General features: G+C 35.0%; 1 protein-coding gene across 1 annotated transcript in view; it reads left to right on the top strand.

The window, feature by feature from the left end:
- The window catches only part of MDGA2 (MAM domain containing glycosylphosphatidylinositol anchor 2), an 871,541-nt gene that overhangs the window by 556,401 nt on the left and 302,642 nt on the right, over positions 1 to 12,498 (top strand). The window contains exon 6 of the mRNA XM_004738721.3: positions 12,002 to 12,271. Coding sequence (XP_004738778.1) covers positions 12,002 to 12,271 — 270 coding nt within the window. The remainder of the gene's footprint in view (positions 1 to 12,001; positions 12,272 to 12,498) is intronic.

Raw genomic sequence — 12,498 nt, 5'->3', positions numbered from 1 at the left:
TTTTTATTTAGCAAGATAACATCAACAACAATAAAAACTTAGATGAAATGAGGTAGCTGCAAAGAAGTAAATGCAGCCTCTACACACACACATACTCTTGAGCCCTAAGGTCCAGGCAAGAAAGGTTAAGGTTTTAAGAATATTAATACTTCATTGTGCTGTTGTCTTTTCATATGTGGGGCTTACATTACTATGCAGGAAAAAGTGAAACTAATAATTTCTGAACCGAATGCACCTCTTTGAGGGAATCTTTGCAAATATTGTGCTTTTAATATTACTTGTACAAAACAAAAAAATCACTGGCAGGGAGGCTTTAATGCCCCTCAAGACAGGATGCATCCCTGGCTACTCTTTTCCCTCAAACTCCAAGGCATTTAAATGCATCAATTTCATTTTTAACTTGTTATACATTTTGGGAAGTTTAAATGAGATTAGCCACATTACTCATACGATTTAAGGCTCTGTGTTGTGGCTAAGTTGTAGCCTTGTGGTCACTTTTACCATCATAGGGTCATGGAAGCCACAACTGGCCATAACTTAAAAGGTTCCCATTGGTTCCTGAAGAATTTTAATGAAACATGAGAGAGGGGGGGAGGAAGAGAGAAAGAGAGAAAGAGGTGACGCTGTAGTAGTTTATACAGTAGGAGTAGGGTGTCTAGTGTATTGTTGCAGAGACTAGAAGCAGAGAGAAGACTGGTAAATGGGAAATGATAGACAAGCAGAGTATCAGAAATGCATTAACATCAATCTTTTGATTCTAAGTCCAGACATAACATGTACTTTTGGTTTGCTATTGTAGCAGTTATTTCTAAAGCATCACACCCTGTACTACTCAAGCATTTTATTGACTGCGTCTTTCAGTCACACACTAATCCAGTGAATGTGCTGTGAAGTCAGCAGTATTGATTGCTGATAGACCCATTGTATAATAGGAATTTATTGCTGATGGTCTTGGCCTCTTGTTTTATTAATGCCACCCAATATCCTGATATGACAAGAACGGGTGCTTTCAAGAAACCAGGTATAAAGTTTTTGGCATAACAAGATGTGCCAGTTGTATGAAGCTGCTCCTTAAGTTTTTACTTTGGTTTGGCATTACAGCATTGTGCTCAACCCAGCAAGATGTGGGATTTTAAGTCAGCCAAGGAAAGCGCTTCTAGGGAGTGTTCTGTCTCTCCAGCAAAATCCAGTGACCTGAGTTTGCTTTGTTTTACTAAGAAGTCTTTAGTTCTTACATGGTAAAATGCAGGCAGTTCCAGATAGTTTGACTTAACAGGTAACAATAGGTAAGAAATTCCTTCAAAACGATTGTCACATAAGCGAGGAGGAAAAAAAAATAGGCACCACAGGAAATAAATGAACAAAACTACTGGGAAAATGAGCAGTGTAAAATGGATTCTTGTTAAATTTCTCTGGGATTAAATCTACTAAGACACTTGCTTAGAGGAAACAAAAAGGGGGAAAAGAGGATAAACTCCAATTCTCTGTATCTTTCTAATTCTCTTGATGTTGATCAGAAATATTTAAAAACTCTAGTCTTGCCTCGTTGCATATCTTTCAACTTTATCTTTCAACTTAACCTTTAGCTCAATCTGATAAAAAATTGTAATATTCATGTCTTTTTCCTTTTGCAATTGTAAGTAAAAAGCAATCTGGTGTGATAACCATACAGTATTATGACTCTGTGGGCCATACAGAAATATGATTCTACTTTTCACGGAAGCAGAAAATTCACTGAATATACAATAATCTGCATGTTAAACATTGTTTTATGTGTCTGAGCAAAATGTTAAATATGAATATAGGTAGAGAAAATATTATTATAGATAAACAGATCCAAAGTCAATTTAATATGGATTTAATTTTCAAGTTGCTGAAGAATTAAATAGGCAAATCAATACATATCAATATTAAGAACTTGAAGAAAATAAAAAAATCATTCAACATTGAAAACAAATGGTACAAATACAATGTATACAAATACAAATGGTATTTGTATTCTCTGAAAAGATAATTTCAGTATCTCCTAGTAATCAGGTAGATTGGGAAAATGCAGGTTTAGTGAAATCTATAGTGAAAATATCTAAATGTAAAAGCTGTATTTCTAGTAACTTTGAGAAATAAAATATTGGCAGGACATTTCTATGTACATTTCTTATACGTAGAGAGGAATTGAATTCAGAGGTGATTCAGTCAATGTTTTATCTCTCATATTAAAATAGTATTAAAAAGGTTTTATTGGCTTTTAATCTTTCCTTAAGCAACATTCCATTTTGTGCAGCTTATTTAGTTCTTCTACACATGCTACATTACAGTATTATCTTATTCAAAAAATAAATACCTCCCTTATCGTGTAGCAGCATTGTCCTAGAACATGGCAGCAATGTATTTAAATATTCTCTGAGTGTCTGAAATCCCAAGATAAGAAGTGTAGCTAGTTTAATGGTTAGACTTGAATTGACTCTCGTTGGAATTAGATCTATAATGACAGTGTTAAGCAGCAGTTACTATTTACAGTATGTCAACATGATACCGTAGTGACACCTCCTACAAGGCCTGTAGTTTAAAACTGTCATTTCCTCCAGTGTAAACCACAGTTGTATGGCTTTGTAATTCAGTCCAATAAAATGGTTCCTAATCACACACAAGACTTGAAATCAAATTTCTCTACTCCAGTACACTTATTTTTAACAGATTATGCTCTGATTCTTGTTAAGCCTTCCTTTTTCCTTTTTCACTTAATGAACTTTGGGGAATGAATATCAATAGAAATGTAATAGTAAAAAAAATGCTTAAAATATCTGCACTTGAAAGCCAGCGGCTCCTAAAAACATTCTTAGCCCTTTATAAAACAAAATCTGCACAATTCTAGAGTTTCCCAGGGCAAGTCTCAATTCATTAAGGCACCCTCACCTACTAGAATAAAATGCCTAATTCCAACATTTTCAAATGCATACATGTCCATTGAAGGCTGGAGAAGAAATTCCAGCTGTAAGGTTGGGAACAGATGCGTGCTAAGGAGCTGAGGAACTCATGAGACTACTAATCTGGGTGTCACCCAATTCAGGCAATCATGATATGACAGTCTGTTTTGTAAAACCACTTTCAAAAATCCAAAGGGCCCCTGGGTAGCTCAGTGGGTTAAGCCTCTGCCTTCCACTCAGGTCTTGACCTCAGGGTCCTGGGATCGAGCCCCACATCGGGCTCTCTGCTTGGCCGGGAGCCTGCTTCCCTTCCTCTCTCTCTCTCTGCCTGTCTCTCTGACTACTTGTGATCTCTGTCAAATGGATAAATAAAATCTTCAAAGTAAGTACCTGTTTTAATGCTTAAGTGTGTTATGTATGAATATATGTATGATTTGCATGATTTGATTTTTTTACTGAATTTTGTTCGACTACTGTATTCAGCAAAATACGACCACATTTGTCTTTCATGAAGTAGTATTTCATAGCAAACTTTAGAAGCATCAGCAAAAATATTTCTCTATCTGCGCCTTGCTAACATCTAAATATATGGATGTATTACTTTTTTTCTTGCTTTTTAAAATTATACCTTCCTATTTGGGCATTTTTGGAAAAATAGTTGAAATAGATGGAGGCGTGGTTTATCTTTGTGACCATACTTACTATGCCATGGATTAATGCACTTGTTTCAAACTTTCTCTTTTCTTGCTGGTAGATTGTCAACTATCACTGTTGTTTTCCGTTTTCCCATCTTGAGAAGCCTTTCCGTGTATAACTTCCTTCTCCTAACCTCTTGAAATCTGAGAATTTAAATTTCTGATTCCATTTTAGTTATGTATAAACATGTTAGGAATAATCACACTCTGAGCAATGGCCCAAGAGCCTTTTCCAAAAACACTTCAGAATTTAAGCTTTATAATTATGACTTAGGTGGTTCACAAGTCCTTTTTGTCTTATATTCTGAATGGTAGACAACTTCTGGTAGTCTGACTAGCAAATCACGTTTGTTTTTTCCCAGCCCTTGTTTTTATAATGTAGTAGTGGATGATACTAATATTATCTCCTCTTTCTGTTAGGCTGCTATAAGTCATCTTCTGGCATAAATATCATTAAGAATTCAGTTAGAACTTTGAAATTATCAACTTTGTTCATTTCATTCTGGAGTTTATCTACAATGATTTATCTTCATCTCAAGCCAGATTGCCTAAATTAGAACCCCCAGCTCCACAATTCACTACCTGTGTCACCTTGGGCAAGTTATCTAAACTATTTCCCAGATTGGTAATAACTAAAATGGATAATAGTAGTACCTACCTCATACAATTAAAATTTTATTTATTTATTTGACAGACCAGAGATCACAAGTAGGCAGAGAGGCAGGCAAAGAGAGAGGAGGAAACGGGCTGCTTGCAGAGCAGAGAGCCGGATGCGGGGCTTGATCCCAGGACCCTGGGATCATGACCTAAGCTGAAGGCTCACTAAGCCACCCAGGTGCCCCCTACCTCATATAATTAAATAGGTCATATATATAAAGGTTTTTTAAGAGGGTCTGGCACATATTAAAGGTTGTAATTCTGTCCATCTAATCTTTGCTGTATCTTGGAGACAATTTAGTTATTTGAATAACCTGAATAAGATGTATCATAAGGTTAGGAGACTATATGCCCAGGTGTTTTCCTAATCTAGATAGAAATTTGGTCTCGGCAGTCCTGTAGGAATTATTTAAGAGTATCCCCTGGATATTTGGAGGGGCATACAGAGGTCTGGCAGAGTTAAATCTATTCAGCATTATTCTTCAAGATTAGCTAGGAGCCAGTCTTAGCCAGAGTAACTATAGGATAAAGTTATAGAATCATAAAACGATTCAGAATGGAGCAATATAATATGGTGTCCTCAGGCTGGATAATAAAAGGAAAGAATTAATCTTTATCAGATCAGCAAGAGAATAACCAGTAAGAGAGTGCCTCTTTGCATGAATCCCTCTGTGTTATATTACTGGTTATAGAAATACCAGCTTCCCCCATCTCAGCAGCTGTGGTATCCAGAACAGAATTATTGTTTTGTTTGCTTTGCTGCTCTGGTGAGGCTTCAGCAGTATAGCTGTGAGATCCACACCAGATGGTCTAGGAGGAGACATCTTTATCTGTTCTGCTGCTTCACTGTATCACTCTCACAGTAAAGCCTTACAGACTGACTGATTTTTTAGGCCCATATTGGATTATCTATATACTGTCCTCTTATGACAAAGGTCACGCTTCCTTTATTTCAGTTTCAGGGATATAATTTGGCTTAATCATATAGTTTATTAATAGTAGTGCATGTGTCATAGCTGAGCAAAGAGTTAAGTATAAAAAAGTATAAATAATATGCTATATTCATTTTATGTGAGTGGTATACTAAATTTTGATAGTGCAATTCCTTGTCATCACCTTGTTAGTAATATAAAGTATGGTTAGTTTAGATGGATTGAACAAGGAAAGTACTGGCAGGTCTTTATAACTAGTATTTTTTGATGAATGACTCATGAAATTTCGAGTGGTATGTTGCATTCTTTCATGTTATTGTTATTTTTGTTGTTGTTGTTAATTTTATAATGAATAGTTGGGACTTAAGGGAAGTTTCTATTCTCTAATCTTAATTTTCATTGTAATTTTTATTTGAATATAGTTGACACACAATGTTACCATAGTTTCAGGTATACAGCATAATGATTTGACAGATTTTTATGTTACCACAAATGTAACTACCATCTGTTATCGTATCTCACTATTACAATATCACTGGCTATATTTTTTGTTCTGTGCCTTTTATTCTTGTGACTTATTCATTCCATAACTGGTAGCCTGTATCTTCCACTTCCCTTTACCCATTTTGCCCATACTTCTACCCACCTCCCTTTGTATGGAAAAAAAGTCACTTTTTTCCCTCTGTATTTTGAGTCTTATTCTCCTTTTTGTTTGTTTATTCATTTGGTTTGGTTTTGGTTTTAAATTCCACATAGGAGTGAAATCATGTGGTGTTTGTCTTTCTCAGTCTGACTTATTTTACTTCACATAATGCCCTGTAGGTACATCTATGTTATCCCAAATGGTACAGTCTTATCCTTTTTATGGCTGTGTAATGTTCCATTAATAGTACAACTTCCTTATCTGGTTGTCTAGCGATAGACACTTAGGTTGTCTTGGCTATTGTAAATAATGATGCAACCAACATAGGGATGCATATACATTTTTAAATTAGTGTTTTTGCTTTTTGTGGGTTAATACCCAATAGGGGGATTACAGGATCATATGGTATTTCTATTTTTAGTTTTTTGAGGAACATCCATACTGTTTTCCATAGGAGCTGTACCAATTTGCAATCCCACCAACAGTAATGTGAGAGCTCCATTTCTTCCAGAGCCTCCAAAACACTTGTTATTCCTTCTCTCTCTCTCTCTCTCTCTTTTTTTTTTGCCACCCTGTGATATGATGTTTTATTGTGGTTTTGATTTGCAGCTACCTGATAATCAGTGATGTTGAGCATCTTCTTCTCTAATCTTTAAATTTAACATTATTTTATTTAATGAGACATTATTGAGTACTTAATTCTTCATGAGATCCTTTTCTGGTTGATGTTGATACAAACATGAAAAAAATCGCCCTTCTCACCCTCATATCCTATTCCTAAATATCTCACAGTGAAAGGGTAGGGGTAATAGCTCTAATTGTCATAGTGGGGCATGAGGGATGGTTACTATAAACAACTATGGTCATACAAAGAGGAAATAACTCAACTGTCTTAGACAAGAAAACTAGGAATCCAGTGAGGAATTGATACTGACATTTGAGCATGGTAAAGCACTTGACCACTGGTTTGCCAGGTGGATAAGCATGGGAAGAGAATTCCAGGCAGCAGGTATAGTGAATTCATGCCCTACTGATCTCGTGAAGAGGACACTTTTCAAACTGGCAGTACTCTTCAGCACCTTGTATCTTCTATAAGGAACAGGAAAATTCTTTGAACAGCAAATTTCTTACTTGGAAGTATTTTTAAGCTTGGATTTCTCTCCATGAGTGACAATCTTCTGGGATTCGGCTGCAGCAGCAGATGAGTGCTCTCATTCTTATAAACTTGAATGAGACCAAATTTCCCAATATTTCACATTTTGGCAAGATTAGTTAGGTTTTATTGACTGAAAGGGTGAGATATATGTGGTTTTAAAGTTCTTTTTCATCATGTTTCCCAAAGTTTATGAAGACATATCAGGCCATTATGTATTAGTATCCCATCTATTGACATAGCTTATTGACTAAAATAAAGCTTTTGACTTCATTGTCTTTTGCTCACCTTAGAACACAAGTTCCTGGGTGCCCGGGTGGCTAGGTCATTAAGCATCTACCTTCTGCTCAGGTCATGATCCCGGGGTACTGGGATTGAGCCCCTCATCTGGCTCTCTGCTCAGTGGGAAGCCTGCTTCTCCCTCTCCCACTCCCCCTGCTTGTGTTCCCTCTCTGACTCTCTCTGTCAATAAATAAATTAAAAATTATTTTATGAGACTGAGGGTTGCTGGGGGGGAGGGGGTTTGGGAGAAGGGGGTGGGATTATGGACATTGGGGAGGGTATGTGCTTTGGTGAGTGCTGTGAAGTGTGTAAACCTGGTGATTCACAGACCTGTACCCCTGGGGATAAAAATATATGTTTATAAAAAATAAAAAATTATATTAAAAAAATAAATAAAATAAAATAAGAAAAAAGAAAACAAGTTGCATTTCTAATTTTTCCATTTTATCTTGTTCAATGATTAGAATCAAATGTAAATAACATTTGTTCCGTTTTGTAATGTCTCGTTTTATAATGAATATCTTTTGGCAAATTTCTATACTCATTTTGCTCATGTGGCATAAGCATCTTGATCAGGGATCATAAATGCACATGACTTCAAAGAATAGGCAGGTGATATAAATATATAAAATCACTTAAGACAATGGAGTCATGGGAAAAGGGCTGATTCTCTTCCTTCTAGGATGTGAGCTTCTGAATGCAGGGATTCTTTGACTGTTTTTTTTTTGAACCAGTACATCTCAAGCGCCTATCACAGTGACTAAATACATAGTAGGTGGTCAATAAATACTTATTGAATGAAAGAATGTGTTGAAATTTGTTTTGCTAGGGAAATAAGCAACACACCTAAAAACATTCCTTCTTAACAGCAGCAGCAGCAACAACAAAAATGATAAAACAAAAAAATGTTGTGCCAACCCAGTTTGGCATTATCAACTAAGTCTCTTCTAGGAGACGTTTCTGTAAATTTCCATGAAGGAGCATACTTACTCTGTGTTCTCAATCATTTCCAGAAATATCCAGTGTGTGAATATTAACATAATGAAAAATGCATTTTGGTTTCGATATCTATAGCAAAGCCTCTCTCCTGAATTAGAGATTATTTATGAATACTGTTTCAAATGTTGCCATATCCTGGAGCATTGTTTAAACAGAATTCCTCAAAATGATGTCATTCCTGGACTTCATGAGAATCAATCAATATATCAACAATGATCATATTTGAATGGTATCCCAACTAAATGTATAGATTATTTTCAGTCTTCATATCGACTTCTAAAATATGCTCATTTTTATTATGTGACGTGTTCACTGCAACCTGTATTTCAATGAAATGTGTATTGAAAATGGATTTCAGTGAAATTTGTGAAAAGATGGTGGTTTCTGCATCTCAGTGACGTGAATAGCTCTTTTGAGAGAAACTTTTTTCTATTCCTTGAGTCTATAAGCATAGCTTAAGTTATGTCTCACCACATAGAAGCTTAACTTGGTTTGTCTGTCATCTTTTATATTTTTTAGTTTATATTTTTTAGTTTAAAAATTGTGGGACCATAGAACAGATGTGGGAAGTTAATCATGTGTATTTTTACCCCCTTCCTTCAACTCATACTGTGTTTTTATTCATTTCAGTTTGTGCCTATCTCCTGATGGATAATGTTGCCTCCATTAACCACCCATTCATTCCTTATTCTTTCTTTCTTCTTATCGCATTATTTTCACATAAACAGCTATTGATCGTAGATACATGGAAGGATATCCTAGCAGACATTAGGAAATCCCTGTTTTCTCCTCTTAGCATGTTGTAGAGTTTACTGCGGTTTCTTTTGACAGGTTCCACATTCAGTATTCTTTTAAGGACTTTCTCTCCATTCAGTGTTCCTCTTGTTCCCTTTTCAACATTCGTGTTTCATTTCTTTATCACTTAACAAAGAGTTTAGAATAGTAATCTCTCTCTCGTACATGTTGTTGTGAAGAATGTATGGGTGTCTAGATCTTGCAGTATGTTTTAGGACACTGTGTTTTTCTCATACTAAGAAGGAAACTGATGACCTCTGTGGTCTTACATGTTTATACTGATACAGTGATAGAATAATCTGACCAACACATGTTATAAGCATTTACTGAACACTCAGCTACCTATATGATTTAATGCAATGAGATTTCTCATTCTCATTTCCTATACATCTATGTAAGTGCTAAAGAGGAAGCTTATAATGCATACTCAGGATGGTTGGACAGTTTAAGGACACTGAGAAAAAATAACATTCATTTGCAAGGTAGATGATGAAATAGATATAGCAATTTTTGCTCATGAGCTTTGAAAAGCCCTATGAGAATGTTGAATTAGAACAAGTTGGGGGATGGGCAGAGGGAGGGAGAGAATCTCAAGCGGTCTCCATATGCAGCACAGAGCCCAATGTAGGACTCGATTTCATGACCCTGATATCATAAACTGAACGAAAATAGAGTCAGGCACTTAAGTGACTAAGCCACCCAGGTGCCCCTGGGGTATTTTTAATATCAGCGATAATCAGAAAAATGAATGCCATCTGCAATAAAAAAGGTTGGACAATATTCTTTTTTCAGTTCCATTTTCGAAAAGAGGATTTTTAAAAAATATATCCGTGAATATAGTTCTGCATAGTACATTAGAGGTAGAACAATGGTTTTGTTATGTATGTGTTATTGTTTGAGCTTTGGAATTTTCTTGAGCTTTTTCCTTTAAATATTTTCTGTCTAATAGAAAAACAATTCTTCTTGTACAAGTCAATTTCAGGGACAAATATTTCATGAGTTTATATCACCATTGTATGTTTCTATAGTCCAAACATATGCTCTTAATGGTGCCTAAGCCTTGGGACTTTTAAGTTTACTGAAACATGGTGTAAAACAAATGAGCTTGGTTAACATGATATAAAATTTGGAATCTTTAGAATTATATTTTAACTAAATCCATTTGTAAGAGTTTATAGTATAAATAAGGTTCAGTTAGGCTATAGGGAGATCTTTTACTTTTTTGTGGCAATATATCAATAAATATAATATCTGTTTTAAAAATATTTAAATAGTAATATCTCTTGTCAGCTTAACAACCTTAACTCTTCAGAGAATGCTCTTTTCTACTAAATGAGTGCCTTTTCCATATTCTTTTCACTGTGTACATTTTCTAATTTTAGTCATAAATCTTTATAATTTAAAGTCAACACCTCACGAGGGCTATTAAGATACTTTGAAAACTTCCATATTACTTAAAATCATGTTAGAAGGACCAACATGCAAAAATTATATTTAAAAATGTCATCCAGACAAACCGTGCCTGTTCCACAGTACCATGATAATAACAGGGGATTGTTTTCTTGCTCTCCTTTTTTGTTTTGTTTTGTTTTGTTTTAAAAAGGAAGATGAATATCAGGCCACACAAGAATTTACCTTTTATTCTGAGAAAAACACTCTCCAAGTCTAAGCTGAAGTTAATAGAAAAAAAAAATCACATAGTACAATTGAACATGTTAAGCGTTTCTAATATGGACTGATTTCATACAATACAGTTTTGACTTTGGCATAAAATATATCTGAATATGTGAGATTAAATACCAGCATACAGCATCCCCCTGTTTTTCTTTAGGGATTCATTGTTGGAGACCAGCACTGCAATGTAAGCAGAAAAATGCTGTCTGTGAACATACATATTTTTTGTGTTGTTTCTATTTTGAGTGTTTGATGAAAAGTCTAACACAGCATTTTTTTGAATGGATATTTTATCTTTGTATGTTTTAACCTGAAAGATTGCAAATGACTATTCTTACTGGGGAGATTATTATAAACTAAACATTCGAGTGGTTAGGAGGCACAGTTTGGTGACTATGTTTGAGCTCTCATTTGTTTGTTTGTTTTTTTTTATTTTTAATTTTTTTATTATTATTATTATTTTTTTTTAATTTTTTATTTTTGATAAACATATATTTTTATCCCCAGGGGTACAGGTCTGTGAATCACCAGGTTTGCACACTTCACAGCACTCACCAAATCACATACCCTCCCCAATGTCCATAATCCCACCCCCTGTTTTAAAGCAGTGGTGATGAGAACTCACTGTCTAGATCTTTTGTGAATGGAGAGGTGAGAGATGAAGTATGGAGACTGCATTGGAATTAGATAGTTTTTTTTATGCCTTTCAAGATCAAAAACTAGGCCCATAGCTTAATAAAAGACTAGAATGATCTATGCCTTTATCTCTTACTTCATTGTGTTCAGATACAGAAGTATATCATTTCACCTCAGAATGATCCCAAAATTAAATAATTGACAATACCTACCATGAAAATACAAGGACTAAACAGCTTCAATACTTATACCTGGAAGGAAAGAAGCAAATGGTGATTGTCAGCATTCAAAGGGAAAGGGATTTTTGTTTAAAAACTTTAATCCTCCTCGTCATCCTGATTTCGGAACAATAATCTCAGAATACACAAATTATAATTCCTCTCTATATGTGTAATATTCTTAATACACTTCTATAGGTTTTTACCATGTAATTAATATAGTAACCATTTTATCTGGCTTAAACTTCATTAATACAATAAGATTTTGGCAAAGGAAAAGAGTATGTCTTTTTAATTGTTTGAATAAATATAAAGCATGCTGTGGAATTCCAGTTGTAACAGATCTAAATAGTGCATTTTTTGTTTGTTTGTTTGTTTGTTTATGTCTTTTAGCATCTCCGTCAATTAAACTCTTGGTGGATGACCCTATAGTTGTAAATCCTGGAGAGGCCATAACATTAGTATGTGTTACAACAGGAGGAGAACCTGCGCCCACTCTCACCTGGGTCAGGTCCTTTGGGACTCTGCCTGAAAAGACTGTTTTGAATGGAGGAACATTGACCATACCCGCCATCACCTCAGAAGATGCTGGTACTTACAGCTGCATCGCCAATAATAATGTGGGAAACCCTGCAAAAAAGTCCACCAACATCATTGTGAGAGGTGAGTTGGCCTAGAGAGTGTTACCACATTGATTTCTGGATCAACCAGGCTACTGCAAAACAGATAATGTTTGATATAAAAACATTTCCTCAAATATTGCATGTATGTTTAAAATACATAGGAAATTGTTTATAATTGATGAATGATATCTAATGGATACTAAAATTTCTCAATCTTAATAACCATAATTTATATTTGCATTGGATAGTTTTTGTAACATATTCTTA

This window comes from Mustela putorius, unplaced genomic scaffold (genome assembly GCF_011764305.1).
Source record: "Mustela putorius furo isolate JIRA1106 unplaced genomic scaffold, ASM1176430v1.1 tig00000129_pilon_pilon_pilon, whole genome shotgun sequence".
NCBI lineage: Eukaryota > Metazoa > Chordata > Mammalia > Carnivora > Mustelidae > Mustela > Mustela putorius.
The sequence above is the reverse complement of the archived record's forward strand: the minus strand, read 5'-3'. Positions and strand labels throughout refer to the sequence as shown.